Source organism: Malus domestica, chromosome 10, assembly GCF_042453785.1.
Source record: "Malus domestica chromosome 10, GDT2T_hap1".
Lineage (NCBI taxonomy): Eukaryota > Viridiplantae > Streptophyta > Magnoliopsida > Rosales > Rosaceae > Malus > Malus domestica.
In genome coordinates, this window is record NC_091670.1 from 2,264,772 (window position 1) to 2,287,324 (window position 22,553).

General features: G+C 36.6%; 2 protein-coding genes and 1 long non-coding RNA gene across 10 annotated transcripts; 1 reads left to right on the forward strand and 2 right to left on the reverse strand.

Moving 5' to 3' along the window:
* Positions 1–3,557: 3,557 nt before the first annotated feature.
* Positions 3,558–7,732, reverse strand: LOC103436597 (PHD finger-containing protein 1-like). 5 transcript variants are annotated; one of them, XM_070807120.1, is made up of 7 exons: positions 7,507–7,732; positions 7,138–7,273; positions 5,472–5,685; positions 4,669–5,208; positions 4,346–4,567; positions 4,121–4,245; positions 3,558–3,994 (listed from the first exon to the last, which is right to left on the reverse strand). In XM_070807120.1, the coding sequence occupies exons 3-7, from the start codon at positions 5,561–5,563 to the stop codon at positions 3,789–3,791; spliced, it is 1,185 nt and encodes a 394-aa protein (XP_070663221.1). In that variant the 5' UTR covers positions 5,564–5,685; positions 7,138–7,273; positions 7,507–7,732; the 3' UTR covers positions 3,558–3,788. The 5 variants fall into 5 exon arrangements, with proteins under 5 accessions (XP_070663221.1, XP_070663220.1, XP_028965026.1 ...); XM_070807119.1 differs by having other exon boundaries at positions 5,472–5,691; XM_029109193.2 differs by having other exon boundaries at positions 5,472–5,557; positions 7,507–7,727.
* Positions 7,733–14,058: 6,326 nt separating this feature from the next.
* On the forward strand, positions 14,059–14,912 carry LOC139188960 (uncharacterized). Its single transcript, XR_011572396.1, has 2 exons — positions 14,059–14,190; positions 14,706–14,912. It is a non-coding gene; the product is annotated as an uncharacterized lncRNA (long non-coding RNA).
* On the reverse strand, positions 14,522–22,166 carry LOC114827407 (TMV resistance protein N). Of its 4 annotated transcripts, none has more exons than XM_070807113.1 (8): positions 21,255–22,166; positions 20,510–20,624; positions 18,764–19,451; positions 17,573–18,677; positions 17,193–17,471; positions 15,780–16,874; positions 15,009–15,583; positions 14,522–14,846 (listed from the first exon to the last, which is right to left on the reverse strand). In XM_070807113.1, the coding sequence occupies exons 3-7, from the start codon at positions 19,285–19,287 to the stop codon at positions 15,032–15,034; spliced, it is 3,555 nt and encodes a 1,184-aa protein (XP_070663214.1). In that variant the 5' UTR covers positions 19,288–19,451; positions 20,510–20,624; positions 21,255–22,166; the 3' UTR covers positions 14,522–14,846; positions 15,009–15,031. The 4 variants fall into 4 exon arrangements, with proteins under 4 accessions (XP_070663214.1, XP_070663215.1, XP_028965023.1 ...); XM_070807114.1 differs by having other exon boundaries at positions 18,764–19,454; XM_029109190.2 differs by lacking the exon at positions 20,510–20,624.
* Between the last annotated feature and the right edge of the window lie 387 nt (positions 22,167–22,553).

Here is a 22,553-nt window from a genome sequence, read left to right on the forward strand (position 1 = left end):
CCTGACAAATTATACTTGGAAAAGAACAAGAAAAAAAATACAAGGGAGACATGTAGCCCAAATTCTGTGCGCGATAAAAAAACACAAGAAATGTCAAAACAAGTACAAACCTATATGAAATGAGGATGCTAAGTACTAGACCAATTTTGTTCAAGGCTGAAATGAAGAAAAAAAAAAACACAAGAAATGTCGAAACAACTATGTGATGTTTCAACATATGCTTTGAATATAGTGAGATATATTTTTCAATCCAATCCTAGAAACAAAGCCTATAATAAAGAATTGGTATCATCCAACTATTAAGGAAGGTCGCAACAAGTAAAAAGTTGTGTGAAGTACACGAAGGGTCTTTCAACATATTTAGAATACTGTGAGTTATATATCCCAATCCAACCCTTATCAACATACAGGGATATATATCGAATCTTGGACTTATACCAATTACGAAGAAAAATATCATTAAGCTTAATTCCTTTTTTTTTCTTGCTCCCAAAATTTATGTATTCGACAAAAGAAAAAACCTCTCGGCTGGAGGGGTACCTCTATATGATTAAGGGAATTTTACACAAATGACACTAACTGAATCTTATCACTTTTGTGTATTTACCAACTGTGACTACAAAATTACAGTTAATTACCTAGCTAGGCTTGAAACACAATATGCTACATTCAATTACCTACCATGCACACTTTTGTTTTGTTAGTCGCGTGACTTGCATAGTCTAACTTTTTGAGGTCAATTTCGTTAATTTACAAGCAGTGGCAGAATAAAAGTGAAAAGAAAATTCTTATTCTTGCTATATATAGAGAGTTGTTGTTCACACTCCAACACAATACTTTTTATTACGAAACAGAAGTTAATATTATAGAGTTTTGGAACATTCTAAAAATTGCAATTTTGCATGCATGTATGGGACTATGCCCAGGTTATCCAAATGGAAAAATAAAATAGAAAATGTTGTATGGCCAATTCATCCCTCCATAAATCCACCGGCCGGACCCGAACAAAAATTGTTAATGGCCAGCCAAGCTAACCCAACGAAGTACCAAGAACAAAATGCCTTGTGGCTTGTGCTTTGATTACTTTCAACCTTGAATTTTACAGACTCCTCAAAACTCCAGCACTAATTTGTATTCTCCACGAGCAGTCCACGACTCTCCAACTACACCATATAAATATAAATATATGACAAAATGCTAAGGGGACTATCTCAAAAGTATGACTCTTTATAGACTTTCTACCGTTTCACAGTTTAACGTCAATTCTCATGTCAACATTATAAAATATTGTGCAAAAAAAATGATGTGATAGAAGATCCATAGTGAGTCTCCTTAACATTTCTCTAAAGGGTAATGCTAGATAGACAAAAAAATTTAACTAAATTTTGTAAACCAAATGATGAGGTTGTTTATGATTGGATTATTACTTAACTATTGATTAATGTGTTTATTTCTTATTAGTGACACGTCATTTGGTTTGCAAATTTAGTTGTACTTAACATTATCCTTCTATATATATATATGTGTGCGCGCGCGCATGATTAATCTGACTTTTACAGATTAATTTTACTTTAACTAATAATAACAATGTGATTAATCAAAGAAGTTTCCTAGATATGGTATTTGACTACGTAAAAGTAAACTCCTTCACCTGCTCACTTTATTATCCCTTCCCTCTAGAAGATTAAAATAAAGTATTGCCGTTAATTATCTGGTGCTTAACGAGACATCCATAATCCATTTTCGGAGGCCTCAAAGTCAACATATTCATTTGCGTGCTTGGTATACTTTTATTTTTAATAATTTTATATTAAGTATCCGATAACAATGCTTGAAGTGGTTAAGTGCACATAATTAAGGATAGATTATTCCACAAAAGATCAATTTGTAACATTAATTGTTGAAAAAAAGAAGAAGTTACATTTAGGTTGGCGGCCTCAACAGGCTGGATTAATACAGAAGTCCAGGTTGGACATCAGCTTTTCTTAACCTCATTAATACACGGACATACAGATACGTGCAAGTTGTATAACTATAACTACAAAGAAAGGCTAGTATTTGTTTCACGATAGATGATAAAAGAATAAAAGAATATATATATATATATTTATCGGATTGAAATAATGAAAATAATAGAATCTCCTACATTAAGTTAAAATGAAGTAGATTTTAGTTATCAATATTGGACCGACTAATTATTGATCTAATCATATTTTTCTTTCCAAAAGGATAAAATAGAAGTTCGAGTCTCTCATCTCTCACCGACTCTCTCATAGATCTTAAGATATCATCATTCAATATCGCAAATAGGAATGGGGCCAGTGGGATGCCCAACTAAGACTAGTGGTGGCAGAAGTTATAGTAACGGTGGCGGTGATGGTCTTCGGTAATTGCAAATTGAGTTCCATCTCCTTAAACGCAACATCTAAAGAAAATAACAACTCTTCACGGTGAAACTTGTGTTTTTTAAATGTGAAAATTATATATTGTGAGACTCTACACTTTAACAGCCTGATGTCATGGTAAGCCTAATCAACCAAGAATTCACGTATTAATTGAAGAAAGAATACTTCAGTTTAAGTTTGACATATCGATAAAATGCTCTTAATTTAAGTTGATAGTCGATCACATGAGCATGATGACGGGTATGACTATACTGTTAGTAACAATTTCACTTATATATTTACCTATACTTAAAACAAAACAAAACAAAAGTGTTAAAAAGTTATTAACAAGCAGGCTTAGGGCAAGTAACCAATGTTCAAAATTATGCAAGATTTGAGTACCCTAGACACAATTGTTTCATCATTTACCTTTTTTAAACTAAGTGTGGTATGACAGATGAGACACATACCTTGACCATTAAGGCCTATTTCCTTGTAGTTGCGTAGAGTATGAGAAGTGAAAATGATAACATTAGTACTTTCGATCGTTTATAACATGCTGAAAAGGACTGGCAACAACTATAGCACTATGGCTTTGACAATTTTTCATTTATCACTTCAATCTCGCACTCGGCATTCCTTTTTTCTTTTCAATGTTTTCATACTGTGACGAGAGAGAGAGAGAGAGAGAGAGAGAGAAATGGCATGTAAATTTCTCTCCTTCCTGGCATCTTCCGCGGATCATCCTTTACTTAAAGCTTCTGGAGTTTTTGTTTGTGGCCACTCTTGGGCCTCTTTATTTTAACCTCATTGGTTTCTTGTTGGGTGAAGCCCATTTATGTCTTTGTACGTAAATATTTTAGGAGACAAAAACTGTAGTAAATCTCTCCGCACATTCTTTTTTAAGGTATTGAGATCCTCTCCGGATCTCAGAGCCTACGAATCCAACAATCCGGACACTTTAAGACAGAGATATATGAACGTTGGTGAGAGATTGTGTGTGAAGTAAACCAATAGAATGGGCTCATGGGGCTGCAATGCTGCATGACTTAAATTCAAGAGTCTAGATTACTGAGTCCGGCTCCAAAGTGTGAGATCCAGAGAGGATCTCAATCCGGTTTTAAGAAGTGCTGATGTGCATTATTTGGACCCCAACCATACTTTGTTAGGTGGTAAATTGTAAAAACTTTTAGTTCATGGTAGTATTTGCGCACTTACCTAAAAGTCCAAGTGCCATATGTACAGATTTCACAATTAGTTTTCATTCAATGGGAACAAAGCTGCCCTATACATGACAGGCCGGACAAGAAGTCTTAACACTAAAAACTACATCCATGCGTCACTAAAATTAGTAGCATCTTGAGGTTAAACTAAACATAATATACAGGGTTTGATTAAAATACATCACATGACCGATGGACAATATGAATTCAGAGGCACGGGAGCACAAGTAATATCAACATTGTTGCTCAACGTACTAACTGGACTCTGCCCGTAACAGGTTAAGGGCATCGCAACGTCTTTCTCCCCGACACCAACACTACTATTTGTTAACTGTGGAAATTGCTTTGCCCTAAATACTCCCCACAAATAAAACTTTGTCTGAAATCCTGCAACCCGATAAATTCAATCATGTTATTAACTTGTCCAGAAGAGCTATAAGATTTTTGTTTTCTTTACTTGTGAAAGAAAAGGAAGTAGAAAAGCTACAAACAAGCAGAGATTTCGGGACTCACTTCGATACTGCTCTGGCAGTATAACTGACGTGAAAACTAAGAGCTCAGCATCCTCCAGCACAGCTCTCATAGCTAAATCATCCTGGATCATGCTAACCACCAGGGTATCAAAATCCTTCTCATCTCTGTACCAAAAAATAAAAAGAAAAGGGATGTTGCTTTGTAAGAAATCCAATCCATACAGGAAAAGTAGATGGAAACAAGAAACACGGTCAAATTTATCACCTTTCGTTATCAGGAAAGAAATAAAGAGCAATACTCTGATCGTTAGGTCCACACTTCTCGAAAGCTTTGGGCCACACATCTGTTCTATTAACCAGTTCTGGAAAAAGCAGCAACGGTAGCAATTCTGCCTCCTCACGTACTTTAGGACATGCTAAGCTAGAAAGATGGGCTACAAGTCCACTAACAATGTTGAAGTCTTTGTTGAATATGCTGAGACTTCCCCTGTCATTTAGACAAAGCATCTCACAGTTATACCCTGCACTAGATGTGCTTGAACACGTTCACCATAACTCAAAAGAGTCGGAAAGCAAAAAAAGTTTTACCTCCAGATTGGATCAATAATAGGCTGTGCAGCAACATAACAAATGATTGCTGAGATTTTTAAAGGGTCGCAAGTAGTAACTAGAGAGGTTTCCACAGATTTGGCAATGTCATTGGAGGAATTGAATTCATCCTTATGAACCTCACTGCACCGACTACCAAGCTTCTGACCATTATCACAATCATTACTACCCTCGGCCTCATGTTCAGAGGTACTACCTTCACATATCTGCACCTTTGTGTTAGCCCCTTCATATACCTTCATGTTAGGCCCTTCACATATCTGCACCTTCATGTTAGCCCCTTCACATTTCCGCACCTTCTTTTTAGCCCTGTATATAGGTAAAGTCTTTCTGTTACTCTTCTTTTTCCTCTTCTTGAACTTCTTTTTCCTCTTCTTGAACTTCTTGTTAAGACAAATTTCCGTTGATCTTACTGATTTATCAATTCTAGAAGGTTTTACAATCTTTGGATCACAATCCTCACAAAGCCAAGTCAGATCTTCATCAAAAATATTCTGTGCTGGTACATTAAGGCAATAACTGGAAAACAGAAATAAAAGAGAAGATTCGTCATTCAACCAGCAGCACATGCAGAACCAATTACAAAAATATTGAGAGTTCGAAGTAGGTCACTTTGTGTGCTCTTATATTTGTACATATGATTTCAAGGACTGAACCCAAACTTCAATAACCAGGAAATGAGCATATTTTAGAATAGTGTGGCACATATATAACAGTATTGTCACATCTTTTTAAGGAGACTGAAAAAAGAAAAACAAAAGCACAATTGAAACAAGTTATACCGATGAAGAGCGTAATTCTGGCACTTGTCACAGTAAAGCAAAGCATCTTCGATACCTTTGTCCCCACACGTTTGACAAACAGTCACCTGCATCTAAAAAAGGTCGTACCCAGTGCACAAGGCTCCCGCTTTACGCAGGGTCTGGGAAAGGTGAATGTCGGCTAGCCTTACCCCCATTTATGGAGAGGCTGCTCCCAATATGGAGAGGCTGTCACCTGCATCTAGTACAACATAATCAACGTTAGCATTTTTCTTCCCTATTTATTAATCAATAGGCTGAAAATAACAACAATCGGAAGTCCCACAGCCCAAACCAAATATATACTTGCAAAATACCAACTGCACATAAGCAACCAAACAGAAGAAGCTTAAAGTATAAGGTGATGGGGATGTAAAATATAAATTTCACCCATTCAACCCTTAATCATATGAACAATCCAAAGTTCCAAAATTAAAAAAAAAACAAATGTTTCCGTTCACCCTTAATCTTTGAGTCAGCCAAAAAGGTGTGATTTCACAAACCTTGACATTTTGACAAGGATTACCATTAAAAACATCTATTTAATAGCCCTGAATCAAATAACAGCTGCTACACCAATGAACCAATAAACCCATTTTTTATTGTATACGAATTGCACACACATATAAATGCAAAATATATCACCCGTCTTCTTTATTCCCCCTTCCCCTATTGACTGATAAAAGAGGACATAACCACATCAAGCACCGCAAAATTTGGACACTAATGGTAAAAAACAGTGATTCTCAAACACTTGTAAATATAGGGGTTTGATATCCACAAACCCTTTTTTACTTCTCACACACCCCTTGTTAATTTCTGTCATTTGATCTTCTTTAATTCAATCGATCCAATGCCCGCAAATTAAGAGGGTGTGTATAAAGTAGAAAGGGTTGTGTGGATAGCACACCCCTAAATATAATGCATGTTATGCAGTTTAACTGGGGAATGTACAACTACTAAAAGTGAAAAATTAGAACCACTAAAGTACAGGCAGGTATATTGTAATCTGGTTAACCATCATTCTCCAAAATCTTAATACTTTCTCCATCATCAAGTCAGTTGGGCTTTTTTATTTTTTAACATTAGGTTTGAAGTGTTTTTCTCTAAAGATCAAGTACCATCATCTTTTAGGATGGTACAGTACATGCACACTGCAGATATGGCATAGTCAAAATATGGTACACCAGTCTCTACTTTAGACAGTCAAAATAAAAAAAATTAACATAATGGACCATCGTTGAATGTCGTAGTCACTAAAACGCAGCATAGCATATGTCAAATCTACTGCTTTCCCGGTAAAACCGACATCTTTATGGCCACAAAACTTAAAGGAGGAGACCAATCGACAAAGTTCAAACGCTAAAAGGTTTTTGCTTTGCCAATGGCACAAAACCAGATCACCCACCACTTCACTCTCGAAAACTTTACTTCAAAAAACTGCATTATTCCCTAAAATCCCATAATTCTACTCCCTCAAACACCCACCAGAGAGTTCCTACTAACTTAACCTAGGCCCATTCAAGTCTAATAATAATTGGCAGATCCAAACTTTCAAAAAGCAAAATTCAAAAAATCAAACAAAATTACAAAATTCAATTGAAAAATCGCAAGAAAAATGAACTGGGAAATGGGCAAAGAAACATACCATAGTTCGCCAGTAGCTGAGGAGTCCGACATGCAAGTGAAGCGCCTCAATTTTCAGAGAAATTGACTGCAATGCGAGGGTTTTTGGGGAAATTCAGAGCGAGAATGTAAGGGAATTAGAGTTCGGAAGGGGCCATCTTTCTCTCAGTCAAACAAAGAATTCAAATTAGTCAGGAATTCTTTCTTTTGTTTTTTGTCAACAAATTGTCAGTCAGAACAACTCAGAAGATACAGGGTTGAACTCAAATACCTGCTTTCAATCATTTTAAAACCATAACCAAACGAATGGTAGAAGCAATGGGGAGCTTTCGACGGAACTTTTGAAAGGCCTAAATTACCCCCTATATAATATTCAAATTACAACACTTACCCTAACTTGACTCTCTTTGGCGTCTTGGGAGTAGACTGGATTTTGCTCTGTGTTTCTCTCCAGGCAGCAAGCTGTTGCCGCCAAACCTCTCCGCTTCCAGTGGCCGCCAACAATCCGTCGCAGCTACTACCATTAGGTTTGCCCACCCTTTTCCTGTTAGAGGTTTTTTCCTGGAAAATACGCAGAGTTGATCGACCGGTGCATAGGGTCGAAGACGTCACTGAATAGTATGATTCAACTTTTAGATTTATTGATGGGGAATTTATACGAAGAACAAGACAGTTGGAAGTTAATCAAGCAGAATTGTCTATTTCAGTCAGAAAAATTGATCAGGGAAAACAGTTTATGGAGAAGTCTGAATCGAGCTCTTACAAGTAATAGGCAGTACAATTCATCCAACCTCACTAATCTCTTATTATTATGTCGATTCTCTGGGATCATCCAACAGAATATATGAGCCTTCCGGAGCCATCGTCGGTGTCGAATGAATCGTTCATCGCTGTGAAATTCGATACCAGGTTTGATCCTATGGTCGCTGACCTCAATGGTTTACCACATTGGTACTCATGTGAACACGGTTGTGAATGTTGCCTGTGTCGATGTTGTTTTAAGAGGAATTGATTTGACGAGTGGGAGGGAGATTATCGCTTGATTTAGTACAGAGATGCTGTCAATATTTTCGGGTTTGGGTCAGATCTCGTCAACTAGGCTTCCAACGCCTCTTCTTGTTGCTCAGATTGACCTCTCCAACCAGTTCAAGGAGTTCATGCGTGTCACTTTTTCTGCCTAGAATGGGCAGGGCTCTTCAATTCACCTTGTTGGCAGGTGGAGATTCAAGACTTTCGGATCTCTTCCAACTGGGATTACTACGGTTGAGTTTGAAGAAGGGGACTGCTTCACGTGCTCTTCACCAGAAGATTCAAGTACCAAAAGCAGCCCAGAAAATCGTTCTCATGGAAGAAAAACAAAGGTACTGGAGATGGCTCTTGGTTTGGGAGGTTGAGCCGCATTTGTCCTCTCCATATTCGCACTCCATTTCGTCATTTGTTTTGTATGTGTGTAGAAGAGAAAAGTCACTGCCAGAAGGAGCAGAGAGGGCAAAACTTGTTGAGTTGAGGCAAATAAAGTTTTGAAAAGTTTGTCACCAAGATCAGCTAGAATGGGGTTTAACCGAAACAGGGTTGTTGGGGAAGGGGCATCGGCTAAGGTTTATAAGGAGTCTCTGCCCTCTGGTGGATAAGTGATAGTGAAAAGGTTTGAGAGGGCTGATGGAATTGGTAGTCTCCTTAAACCATAAAGTTTGCAACTATGGTGGGTTGTTTGCGGCACAAGAATCTGGTTCAGCTTCATGGGTGGTGATGTGAGGGTAATGAGTTAGTCCTGGTGTACGAGTATACCCAATGGAAGCCCCTGCTAAGTTCTTCACAAAAGCTTCAATTCAGCAATTGTTCTATCCTAGAAGCAAAGGCTTAATATAGTTCTCGGAGTCTCATCTGCTCTTGCATATCTTCACGAGGAGTGTGAGAGGCAAATAATTCATAGAGATGTTAAAACTTGCGACATAATGCTCGATGCAGATTTTAATGCCAAACTTGGGGATTTTGGTTTAGCAGAAGTGTATGAGCATAGTGTTGACATGTGGCTCGATATAAATCTTGGTCAATTACTTTGTATTGGTTATCCTTGTTTTTCTCTCCATCACAAACTTGTTTATGGCTTTACGTATTAGAAGGCAAACCACTTGTTTTGTAATAAAAGGAGCCCACGTAGAAATAATTTGTGTGAGCCAATATGTGAGATTCTTCTTTGTACATTTGTTATCTCAATCAGTTAATAAATTGAGAGTTATTTCTTTCATTTTATTTGTTCCATTTGGTGCTCAAGCACAACAATTGGTATCAGAGCCACTAGGCTCATCCGTATCAAAGTTTGCATTTGAAACCAGCTTGACGAAGATGGGTGATCAATCAGAATCGGGAGGCGCGCATCCTTTGCCGGAATCACACGCTTCGCGTTTGGCAAAAACGACAGTTCAAAATGCAATGTTTGAAGTTGAAAAGTTCGATGGAACAATAACTTTGGTATGTGGCAATGTGAGGTTAAAGATGTGTTGGCTCAACAAGATTTGGATCTGACATTAGAAGACAAGCTAGAGGATATGGAAAAAGTTGAGTGGAACAAGTTAAATCGAATGGCTTGCTCTACAATTAGCTTATGTCTTGCAACACCTCAAAAGTATTTTGTCATGCGAGAAATGTCATCTAAGTCGCTATGGCAAAAATTGGAGGACAAGTACATGACAAAGAGCATCGAAAATCGCCTCCATTTGAAAAAACAGTTATACCGATTCCAATACAAAGAAGATATGAAAATGATTACACACCTCGATTCATTTAACAAATTAATCGTTGATTTGTTAAATTTAGATGAACATGTCAAGGATGAAGATAAAGCCTTGATTTTGTTAAATTCATTACCTGAGGCGTATGATTATTTAGCTACTACTTTAATTTATGGTAAAGACACCATAAATTTTGAAAATGTGTCTAATGCATTGATGAACCATGAAGTTAGACATAAAGATAAGCAAGTCCATAATACAGCATCAGATGCTTTGTTTGTTAGAGGCAGAATGAATAAAAGACGGAGATTCAATAACAGAAGAAGATCTCAGTCTCGACCACGAGGTAATTCACAAAATAGAAAAATATTAGACAAAGATGAATGTGCATTTTGTCATACAAAGGGACATTGGATAAAGGATTGCCCTAAGTTGCACAAGAATAACAGAAACACCAATGCTAATGTTGCACTTAGTGATGATGAATCTGATTATGTTTTGGCTGTTACTTCTGCTTGTGATTAGGATGTATGTATTTTGGATTCTGGTTGTTCTCATCATATGTGTCCAAATCGAGATTGGTTTACTAATCTAGAAGTTGTAAAGACGGGAACTGTTTTATTGGGTAATGATTATGCATGTGATAAAAAGGGAGTAGGAACAATTAAGGTGAAACACCATGATGGCATCGTTAGAGAGTTGTCTAATGCGTGGTATGTTCTTGCTTTGAAGAAAAATTTAATTTCTTTGGGTGCCTTGGACAACAATGGGTTTAATGTAAATATGTCAGATGGTGTTCTAAAAGTTATTAAAGGTGCTTTGGTTACGATGAAGGGAATCCGAAAGCAGAATATATATTTCCTGCAGGGAAAACAGTTTTAGGCGGTGCAGCCACAATTTCTGAAAAATCAGATACTAACAACACCAAGTTATGGCATATGAGACTTGGACATGCTGGTGAAAAAGCTCTTCAAGCCCTTGTGAAACAGGGACTGCTGAAAGGAGCGAAAACTTGCAAGCTCGACTTCTGTGAGCATTGTGTCTTAGGTAAGCAAACCAGAGTTAAATTTAGTATTGTTGTGCATCAAACTAAAGGAATCCTAGATTATGTGCATTCAGATGTTTGGGGTCCTACCAAGATTGCATCATTGAGTGGTAAGCACTGGTTTGTAACCTTTATTGATGACTACTCTAGAAGAGCTTGGGTTTATACAATGAAACACAAAGATGAAGTGTTAAATATTTTCTTAAACTGGAAGAAAATGATTGAAAACCAAACTGGTAAGAAAATTAAAGTTTTGAGGTCAGATAATGGTGGTGAATACACCTCTGATCCATTTTTGAAAGTTTGTAGAGAAGAAGGTATAATAAAGCATTTCACTGTTCGTGATACTCCCCAACAAAATGGAGTTGCTGAAAGGTTAAACAGAACGTTACTCGAAAAGGTTAGATGTATGTTGGCTCAATCTGGTTTAAGTAAGGCATTTTGGGCAGAGGCAATTACATATGCTTGTCACATTATCAATCGTTTACCTTCGTCTGCAATTGAAGGTAAAACACCTATTGAGAAGTGGACTGGAAAACGAGCTTCTGATTATGATTTTCTTCATATTTTTGGTTGTCCATTTATTTCCATGTGACTCAAAGTAAGCTTGATCCAAGAGCCATGAAGGCTATTTCTATGGGCTTTAATAGGGTGTCAAAGGTTACCGTTTGTGGTGTCCAGATTTGAAGAAACTTGTAATCAGCAGAGATGTGACTTTTGACGAAACTTCTATGTTACAAAGCAACTCAAAGACAAGCGTTGATACGACTCAAGTTCCTAAGAGAATTTTTCAGGAGGTGGAGTTTTAAAAGATTGCTACCACTACTCCACTACCTGTTTTGATTGAACAAAAAGTAAATGAAAGTCAAGAAGATGAAGATGTCTCTTCCCAGGATGAAGAAGAGGCTCATACCCAACAGCCTCCAGTTATAGAATGCATTGCTACAAGCAAAGCCAAGATAAACACAAAGAGACCAACAAGATATAGTGATTATGTTGCTTATGCTCTTCCTATTATTAATGCAGAAATCCCAGAAAGTTATAAGGAAGCTATGAACAGCTCTAAAAATACAGAGTGGGGTAAGGCTATGGATGAAGAAATGAATTCTCTTATGAAGAACAACACTTGGGAGTTAGTTCAATTGCCTCTTAGCAAGAGAGCTATTGGCTGCAAGTGGGTGTATACCAAAAAAGAAGGTCGTCCAGGAGAAGACAATGTAAGATTCAAAGCACGAGTGGTAGCAAAAGGATATACACAAAAGGAAGGTATTGATTATAATGAAGTATTTTCTCCTGTTGTGAAGCATTCATCTATTCATATTATGTTAGCCTTTGTTGCACAATTTGATCTTGAACTAGTGCAACTTGATATTAAAACGACTTTCTTACATGGAGATCTTGATGTTAAGACGGCTTTCTCAGCCTGATGGGTATCAGGTAACTGGAAAAGAGAAATGGGTTTGTAAATTGAATAAGTCTTTGTATGGATTGAAGCAATCTCCAAGACAGTGGTATTTGAAGTTTGACAAATTCATGAGAGGTCAACACTATTTAAGAAGTCAATATGATCATTGCGTTTATTTCAAAAAGTTGCAAGATAGGTTTTTCATTTATTTATTATTGTATGTTGATGATATGTTAATTGCATCGAAAAATGTTAAGGAGATTGAAAAGTTGAAAGCAATGATGAAGAACAAGTTTGAGATGAAAGATCTTGGTGAAGCGAAAAAGCTACTCGATATGGAAATTACTTGTAACCAATAAAAAGGCTTGGTGTATCTTACACAAAAGCAATATTTGTGTAAATTGCTTCAATGTTTTGGTATTAATGATGCCACCAAACCTGTAAGTACTCCAATGGCTCTTCACTTTAAGTTAAGTGCTTTGTTATCTCCAAAAAACAATAAAGAGAAGCTACAGATGAAGAATATTCCATATTCTAATTTGGTTGGTGGCTTGATGTATATTATGGTATGTTCTCGACTAGATATTGCTCATGTCGTTGGTTTGGTTAGTCGCTATATGCACAATCCAGGAAATGAACATTGGCAAGCAGCTAAGTGGATTCTAAGATACTTACATGGAACTAGAGATGTTGGCTTATGTTTTCAGCGAAGTGATAGCAGTTTTGAGAATTTTGTGGTTGGATATGTTGATTCTGACTATGCTGGAGATTTGGATAAAAGAAGATCGACTACTGGCTACTTATTTACCATGGCCAAATGGCCAGTTAGTTGGAGGTCCACACTACAATCCACAGTCGCTTTGTCAACAACGGAGGCCGAATATATGGCAATTGCAGAAGCTGTAAATGAGGCCATTTGGATACATGGACTGATAAAGAATCTAGGAATTTATCAAAAGCAGGTGGAGCTACATTGTGATAGTCAAAGTGTTATTCACTTGTCTAAATACCAAGTTTATCATTCGAGGACAAAGCATATCGATGTTCGGTTTCATTTTATTCGTGAGATTTTGTCCAAAAGAAAGATTATTCTTCATAAAGTTCCAACTGCGGACAACCCAGCTGATATGTTAACTAAAGCCCTCAGACTTGCCAAGTTTGAGCATTGTTTGAACATAGCTCATATACTATGTGCCTGAATATGTTTGTGATTACGAATCTCGCCAAAGTGGAAATTGTTGACATGTGGCTCGATATAAATCTTGGTCAATTACCTTGTATTGGTTATCCTTGTTTTTCTCTCCATCACAAACTTGTTTATGGCTTTACGTATTAGAAGGCAAACCATTTGTTTTGTAATAAAAGGAGCTCACGTAGAAATAATTTGTGTGAGCCAATTTGTGAGATTCTTCTTTGTACATTTGTTATCTCAATCAGTTAATAAATTGAGAGTTATTTCTTTTATTTTATTTGTTGCATTTGGTGCTCAAGCACAACACATAGTTCCATCAGTGCAAGGAAACAACTATACCGGCCGGAACAATGGGATATCTTGCTTCGGGATACGTTTATTGAGGTGTTCCAACTGTTAAAACTGATGTTTACAACTTTGGTGTGGTGGTGTTAGAGTTGGCGAGAGCGAGAAAGCCGGTGGAGGATGATGGAACAATGGTGGTAGATTGGGTTTGGAGCATGTGGGAAAAAGGGAAACTGATCGAAGCTACTGATCCAAGGTTGTTGGGGAAATTTGATACGGTAGAGATGGAAATGATGCTGATGATTGGACTTGCTAGTGTGCACCCAAACCTTGTGAAGAGGCCAACGGTGAAGGAAGCTGCAAAGATTTTTAAAGGCGAAAAGACGCCTCTTCTGTTGCCTTCAAGAAAACCAAAGGTGAGCCTTCGGCCTGTTTTGCCTGATGATGTACAATATTTGACTCCGAAAAGCCACTTTGACAAGGATTAGTTGCTTGTAATAGATCAAGTAACCTCACAATTATTAGGATTTCAGTGCAGTTTGTAGAAGAGAAACTAGAAACTTGTTGTTGGCTAAGGAACTTGAGGAACCCCTAACTTGTTTCAGTTAATTTGCAGATTTTGTAGTATGAAATTGTGTTTGATGTCTTATAGTAATGAAATGCTCAGTGTCCTTGTCTGTTTTATCATGATTGACATGGTCTCAAGCATTTTGTTATAAGATGATGGACTTAATAATTCAAATGATGTTCGAAAGATTGAATTAAGTTTCGTGTTTCATCCAAATATTCCTTTCGAATTTTGTTATTTGTACAACAATATATGACTGCAGATCAAGACAACAGTGTTTTTTCCATTAGTTACAAAAACAGACTGAAACACGTCAATTCTGTAGTTCTATAAAATTTAAATTCAACTCCCCGATGTTTTCAGAAAATGAACCTCGTGGTTCATTCTTGTACCAGGAAGAAACATTGAGGCCAACTCCACAGCGCTCGGATAGTATTTGTCCTACTTCAACTCCAGCTTTGCCAATTCTTCCCAAGTTCATGATGCAACTGACTTTACAGGGAACTGAAATGAAATGAAGAAATGAAAAACTATTGCAATGAGAAATTAAGCAGATTTTTCTTCGTTCTTTGTAACTCATGAGATTGAATTCATTGACTAAGATGGCGAAGCAAAAAAATATCTTTAATGACAATAAAGCTGATGGGATAAATCGATGGGACTTGCCTGCATTTATTATAAGATAGTAACTAGTAACAATGTCTTTTGTGGATTTGTTCTGTGTCGTTGAAGCTAGCACTTACAAGTCCACTTGAAGTTTCCTCGTCGCTATATTCATGTGTTCGTTTTAGGATTTTCAATGTTTGGTTTAGCTCTTCCAAATCTTGCTTGTACACCAAACGAGCCCCACACTTCTTCACACTATTGAAGTTTGCGCATTGTTTTGGCACTTCGATATTTTCAATGGAAGTTTTGAATAAAAATTGTTCCTGATGACAATTTTCACGAGTCCAATAAAATACCCAAAGATGTTCTGACAGAAGTGACCCTATTTCAAAACCCAAAAGGTTATCCGCTAAAAACTTAATAATAAAATAACCATCCTGAGAAAGGTCAAGTGCATTGGGAAAGTTTTGGTTAGGATCTTGAAAAACAAGACAAAAGGCAATTCCCAACCAGTCGGTACATGATGGTGGTGGAAGCTTCACATTTACTGAATTTCCCACACTCTGATTACTGAACCACTCTGGAATTTCACTTCCAGGCCATACAGGGCGCATAAAGGTATATGGATTCGGTAACTGTAACAAAAGAACTATTTTAGAGAGAGAGAGAGAGAGAGAGAGAGAGAGAGAGAGCGAGTGTGTGTGTGTGTGTGTGTGTGTGTGTGTGTGTGTGTGTGTGTGTGTGTGTGTGTGTGTGTGTGTGTGTGTGTGTGTGTGTGTGTGTGTGTGTGTGTGTGTGTGTGTGTGTGTGTGTGTGTGTGTGTGTACGTACCGCACGATAAGTGGCAAATCTTGGAATCCTTGAGAGTATTGTATTAATCCAGCCTTCATCTTGAACCAATGCAATGCAATTCTTGCAAGTGAAGTCAAAGTCATACAAATTGGTGAATCTGCTGCTCAACTTGGATGCATCTCTCAACCTTTTTAAGGATGTACAATTGTCTACATTCACAGATAATTCGCTATTTGATGGAAGAGGTGGCAATTCTTGAAGTCTTTTGCACCTGTACAGATAAAGATAGTTGAGCTTAGAAAGGCATCTAATGCTTTCAGGTAGACTGACGAAATTATTTCCACTAAGATCCAATCTTTCCAAAAAGGACAAGCAGCCAATATCATCGGGGATATCTCCTTCACAGAGTTCACAATCTTGTAGAATCAACTTTCTCAAAGAGCAAAGACGATTTAGAGAAGACAACACCAAACCCCAACAAGGAGGATCAAGATGACTCTTTCCGAGTCGTAATAAGCGGTGAATGCCCCACCCCTCCCTTGCTTTAGCTTCCGATCCCTCAAATATTAGATATCTGAGATTTTTCATACCCACAAGCGGCTCTTTCATAGTGGCTCCCAAGTTAAGAAACTCTAAGTGATCCATGTCTCCTGGGAGTTTGTCAATCTTTGAGCATCCTTGCATTCGGAGTTTTCTAAGAGACTTCAAATTACAAATATCCCTTGGAAGGTTCAAGAGTTTCTTGCAGTTACGTAGACACAACTCTTCAAGGCCCACCAGATGTCCAATTGATGAAGGTATTTTCTTGATCGCAGTCCCTTTTAAGGAAATCAGGGACAAATTCTTCATCTGCTCCCCAAATTCTGGAATCTTTTTCACATTTGAGCAGCCATCAAGATTGAAAGTCTCAAGAGAATCCATTTCAAGCTTACTTGGGAGGCTTTTAATGCTTTCACAGCTATTAAGGTTCAGAACTTTAAGTTTTTTAAGGAATGCAATAGACCCGTGGATCTCGACTAAATTCTTACATCCCAAAAGATGCAACGTCTCAAGATTTGGAAAACCACTAAAATCTGGGGTATTAATCAATTGATTGGAGAAGGCAAGATCAATATATTTCAAGTTGGGCAAGTCCTGTACAACAATCGATAAGGTTCAGATCATATATTTGGCTTCTACAACCTTAAAATTTATTCAAAACAATAAATAAATAAAAAGTAAATGATTATTTTGTAAATTAAATAGCATTTATTCAAGGATGAATAATAATTAGCTACTCATTAGTGAGTACTCTAGACTCATTTTTTGTTTTGGTCCAATAAGAAAATGTCACATGTTCTTGTTTTTAACATGTCCATTATTTTTTTTAAACAATAAAATATGTGTTAAAATATCATTGGACAAAATTAGAAAATGAGTACTGACTAGGGATTTATTTAATACTACTCTTACCACTTTTCCCTCCCAAAGCCGAAGAAGTTTGCTATTACACATCTTAAGTTCAGTAAGCAAGTACAGGTGAAAGCTGGTTGGAAGAAACTTGGAAGGATAGAAACTCCAATTTATAATTCTCAAGGAACATGGAAGAAATTTGGGGCCTGAAGAAAAGATCAAATTATTGAATTCCAAAAACCTCAGGCCATGCATCTTAGAGAAGGCTTCGCAATTCCATTGGCGTACCTCTTCTACTTGGGGCGGGCGTAAAGATATAGCTTCAATTGCTCTTGACCCCTAACAATTAAGAAAAAAGGATAAATTAATTTTACAATCAAGTCTACTTTAGTGTCAAAAGAAATAGTATCTTCTTTCAAACTTGGAATTTAACTTCTTACCGTATTGGTCGTAAGTATATGAAAAATGTCATTGGAAAGCCACAACCTACTGCGCAGACCAGGCTCTTCAGACTCTTCACGAACAATTGTCCATGCCATTTCTTGTATCAAATCATGCATCTCTATCGTGTTCCTGGAACCATTGTATACGAGAGATCTCTCAATTAGTACATCTATCATACTACTACTAGAAATTCCAAATGAATTGTCTAGTAGCCGCAATACTTCCGTCGTGGGCTTCCCTTTGTGGAGACATGCAACATCGAGAAAAATTCTCTTCTCCGTCTTTTCTAGTCCATCATAACTAACTTTGAGTGAATCAAAAACTGTTGGATTAAGAATTTTCCTTAGATTATCTCGTACACTATTCCATGCATCTTGACCTCTCTTATACAAAGACGACCCCAAGGTTTTAAGAACTAATGGAAGGCCTTTAGCATAATCTAGGAAATGCTTAGACAGTTCCAAAAAATCTTCCTCAGGTTGGTCTTTTCTAAAGGCGTGCAGGCTAAACAGCTCAAGTGCTTCGGCATCATTTAACACCTCGACATTATGACACAATGATACATCATGCTCGACCAGCAGACGTTCATTTCTAGTTGTAACAATAATTCTACTTCCCATGCCAAACCAATCTTTCTTTCCAGCTAGTACTTGTAGCTGGTTTACTTGATCCACATCATCAAGTACAAGAAGAACCTTTTTGTTGCATAAGCATTTCTTCGTGTAAATGATCCCCCATTGTTGGTCACTAACGTTTTCAATATTTTCTTTCAAGATTGGGAAAAGAGGTTGTTTTTGAAGACGAACTAGAGTACGATCTGTTACAGAAACAACTCTAACGTTTTCAAGAAAGCAATGAACTTCAAAATGATGGAAGATTTTATCATAAACTAGCTTAGCAAGAGTAGTCTTGCCTACGCCACCCATCCCAGTTATCCCAATAAACCGAACATCATTTGCGTCATGAGCTAACAGCAAACTTAGTTGCTCGAGCGCAGAATCAGTTCCGACTAACTTCTGTGAGGAATCTAATAGCGTGCATGTAGCTTGCACTTTCCTCTGCACGCATTTGACAATGTCATCAATTAGCTGTCTTTCAGACCTGGAAGGAAGAAAAGTATAATAAGTTAACCAAACAGGGGCACAAAAGCAAGAAGAACAACGAAACATTCAAATATGCATGCTTACTTAAAATTCTTCGAATGCCACCCAGAAATTTTGGATACTTTTTTCAAATCTGCTCTCCACTGGGTCACCTTCTTTTTGTCTTCGGTACTAATGAACTTTTCTTCATGCTCAGTGAAGGCTTCGGCAAAGGACGCCCTCTGATTGCCTATGTCAGATGGATTTGTCTCGTAAAAGACCGGCATAATTGATTTCCTCGCTTCCATGCATTGAACAATGTTTGTGAGTTCGTCCAAGCACCATTTGGAATGAGCATATTTTGGAGAGAGAACAACGATTGCTGTATGCGATGCTTTGATTGCACCTAGGAGCTCTGGAGAAATACTTGTTCCTCTTTCAAGCTCTCGATCGTCATAGAAAGTCGTAATTCCTTGGCACTTGCACAATTCATGGTATAAATGAGACACAAAACCCCTGCGGGTGTCTACACCCGTGAAACTCAAAAACACATCATACTTCCATCCAGGAGCTAAATCATTCGAAAGAAAAGATGAAGAGGCTCTTTGGGTGCTCCAAGTCAATGCCATCGGAAAAAACAGTTGCTGTAAATCGGGTACTGCAAACAGTAACTGAATGAACAAGTAAAACGATAGAAGATCAACGAGAAGCACAGTTTCACTCTATTCTTGATTTGTTCTTCTTTGAGAGCAGACCTTCCGACCCAACAACCATTTGCATATATAAAGGTCCCCTGCTATACCAACACAAATTCAAATTCATATATATTATCCAAATGTAAACCAATTCTTAGCTAATTAAGTGAGTAAAATTATTGACAAACAGAGTTTAACTAGTTATATATGTATGTGTGTGATTAAAACCCCAAAATAGACTATAAACAAAGCAATGTCCACCTACAGGCATGCCAGTTTAATTAGTTAAACCCCAAAGATTAGAAAACGTAGTTAACAAAAAATCAGGCATACGTGCTTCTTTGTGATAACTATGGATGTAAGTTTATAAATCTAGCTTTCATAGAACCTCTATCTTTTGAACAATGAGCACTTGAACAGTGCCAATCTTTTGATAATTATAAACTTACGTATACAAATGTTTTATAACAATGGGCAGTTCAAATAACGTCCAGATTCCTTTTCAATAAAACTATTTAGACACACAATATTAAGATATTTGATGACATATTAATAGATGTGAGCTTTCCAATTGCATATTGGACTAATCTGTATCATAGAGTTTGTCAATAAATGTGTTAGTTTTGTGTGTCTTAATTTATAGCATCACTATTTCGATTAATAAATTGTCTGCACAGTGAGTATGATAAAATGATATATTATACATGTAACCTAATTAAGTAGCTATATTAAACATTGAGTAAAGAAAAATGTTCAAGCAACCCAATATCTGTAAAAGACTATCCTCTAAATAGCCACAATTGGCAGCACTGATGAGGCAATTTGTACCCCCATGAAGCACCCATAGCCAAAAAAACAGTTCAAAAGCCAGGAATCGATAACCCATTAAGGAAAAATGATAAAGAAAGCAATTGGGAATAAAAAGTTGTTTCATTTGTAACCGATCAGACCTTTATACATTTAGTGTACTAGTACTATATAACTGAAAACACAATCTAAATTCATCAACGTTCAAACTTAAACAATCATAACCTCAAACAACCAAAGTCTAGGGAACGAAATCTGATACTCATAGTACATAATTCATCTCTCTCTCTATGCGTAAAACATTTTAAAAAAATCAAATGCCAGTTATTAGAATGGAAAGTTGAAGTACCTGGCCAAGTTTATCTTTTTATCCGAAGATTATCTCCACTTGCTCTAAATATAAGGGAAAAAACAAGTGCATCCAATCACCAAAGTTTACATAAATTTGTCACGAATCCATGCCACTGAGTGACACAATAGGATGTTCAAAATCAAAGCAGTTAAGAGTCAGTGTACACATCAACAATTGAATGTTATAGATGGGGTGCAAAATCACGTGGAATGAAAAACAAACAAACAGTTAGGGGTTCAGAAATTTTAACATATATTACTATAACTCAACCATCAGAAAAAACCCTCCAAACAGTTAGAAGTTTCAAATTATCAAATGAAATTGCACTCTAGCTAAAGCTACAGTGCCGCCGCTGCCTACTCTTGGAACAGAGTAATGTTTTAAAATTTAAGAATAGAATTTGAGACTTTATATCTTCTCTTGGTAATACAAGATGCAATTTTTATTCATAACTACATAGATTCATTGCGGTCAGATATTGGGCTCAATGTCAACATATATTGGACAATTCGATTTGATTTTACAATCTTCGATAACTCAGTTTAAGTTGTTGAATCATATGCAATTACTGGAAAATGAGTTATGCAAACAAAAACAGTATTCAATGAACGAGTAAATAAAAATGAGCAGGAAAAAGAAAATAAAAACTATCTTGTTTTGGTAATTGAAAATGTATATTAAGCAAAAGTGATTAAGGACGTAGAGAATTATCAAACAAAATATAAGATCAACACAGACTTACACAAGTAGAGAAAAGTGACAAATGGCAAGGCAAGAAGCAGATAAATCACACCGAAAATTCTCGCAACGAAATTGTAGGAATATAAGAAATTCAGAGAGGTAGGATAGGAAATAAATGGGAGGGAGATGGGTACTTATACTGGTAGTGAAGGTGGTGGGGACCATACCGTTCAATGCCGGTGATTGTGTCGGATGAATTATTTCTTTGACAAAGAAACGTTAGTATGATTACTTATCTAAACAGGAGTAAAAGAACTAAAATTTTAAGATGATCTATGGTGAACTATTTAACGGTAAAAATATGTTAAATATCTCATACTCCGTTAAAATTCCAAACAATTAATTGTCCTGGCCGATGCTTACTGTTGAGTTTTGTGGCTCATTCCTATTGGACCGTTTACTTTGACTGAAGCCAATGTTTTTCTGGATAAAAAAAAAAAGGTTTCAGTCACGTGATGACTATGTTAAAGGCAGCAAGGAGCCAATATTATAAGGCATTGGATGCTTTTTCTTTCGGTTCGCACTTCCCATCACCAAAGAGGAAAAGAAAGGCAACCTATCCCATGCCTTTCAGTTCCTAAAAATGAAAGGCAAAAAAATGGAGCAGCATTATAAGGCATTCGATGCTTTTCTTTTGGTTCCCATTAGCAAAGAGAAAAATAAAGATTTTGGGCAATTACACATTCAAGATATTGGTGTTAATGCTTTTGGGAGAGACGAAATTATGTATTTTCATTTCTTCCTTTTTTTTATCTTTTTTTTTAGTGAGAATTATTGGGTGTGTCTAGGATTTGGAGTTTGAGAGTTAAAACTCTATTTGTGATCTCCATTAGTTATTAGTAAAAATTCCTTACCATCTCTGTACTGGATGTAGGCTTATGCCAAATCAGTATAAATCTTTGTGTCACTTTGAATTGTTTGTTTTGTCCAATTTTTCAGAATTAATTTATTAGTTTCACATTTGACGCTTTCAAACAACACTTACTACTAAGACCATCTCCAACCCTTGGTCTAAAACCTAAAATCTAGAAAATTTAGGTTTTAACTCAGAAACAACTTTTCTGCTCCAACCCTTCTGACCTAAAATTTTAGCCCTAAATTATTAAACAATGAATTTAGGCTAATTTTTTTCTTCTTAAAGTAACTTTTTTAAAAGAAAAAATTATGTAGATTATCTTAATTTAATTTTATGAACATTTTAACCAAAAAATATTTAGATTTTGAAAAATCACTAACCAATACCATGAAGCTCGTTAAACACTATGAAAAAAATATGAAACACATAAAAGATTTTTTTTAA

Excerpts from the sequence above, each read along its gene's own strand:
- LOC103436597 (XM_070807118.1), bottom strand. Across the intron at positions 5,209-5,471 it reads CAGAATTACGCTCTTCATCG|TTATTGCCTTAATGTACCAG; the intron begins GTATAACTTGTT and ends TCTGTTTTCCAG. Across the intron at positions 4,246-4,345 it reads TTCTTTCCTGATAACGAAAG|AGATGAGAAGGATTTTGATA; the intron begins GTGATAAATTTG and ends TTTTTGGTACAG.
- LOC114827407 (XM_029109190.2), bottom strand. The coding sequence starts at position 19,287 with ATGGCATTGACTTGGAGCACCCAAAGAGCCTCTTCATCTTTTCTTTCG. Across the intron at positions 16,875-17,192 it reads GGCTTTGGGAGGGAAAAGTG|GACTTGCCCAACTTGAAATA; the intron begins GTAAGAGTAGTA and ends ATTGTTGTACAG. Across the intron at positions 15,584-15,779 it reads GATTTGCCACTTATCGTGCG|TTACCGAATCCATATACCTT; the intron begins GTACGTACACAC and ends CTTTTGTTACAG.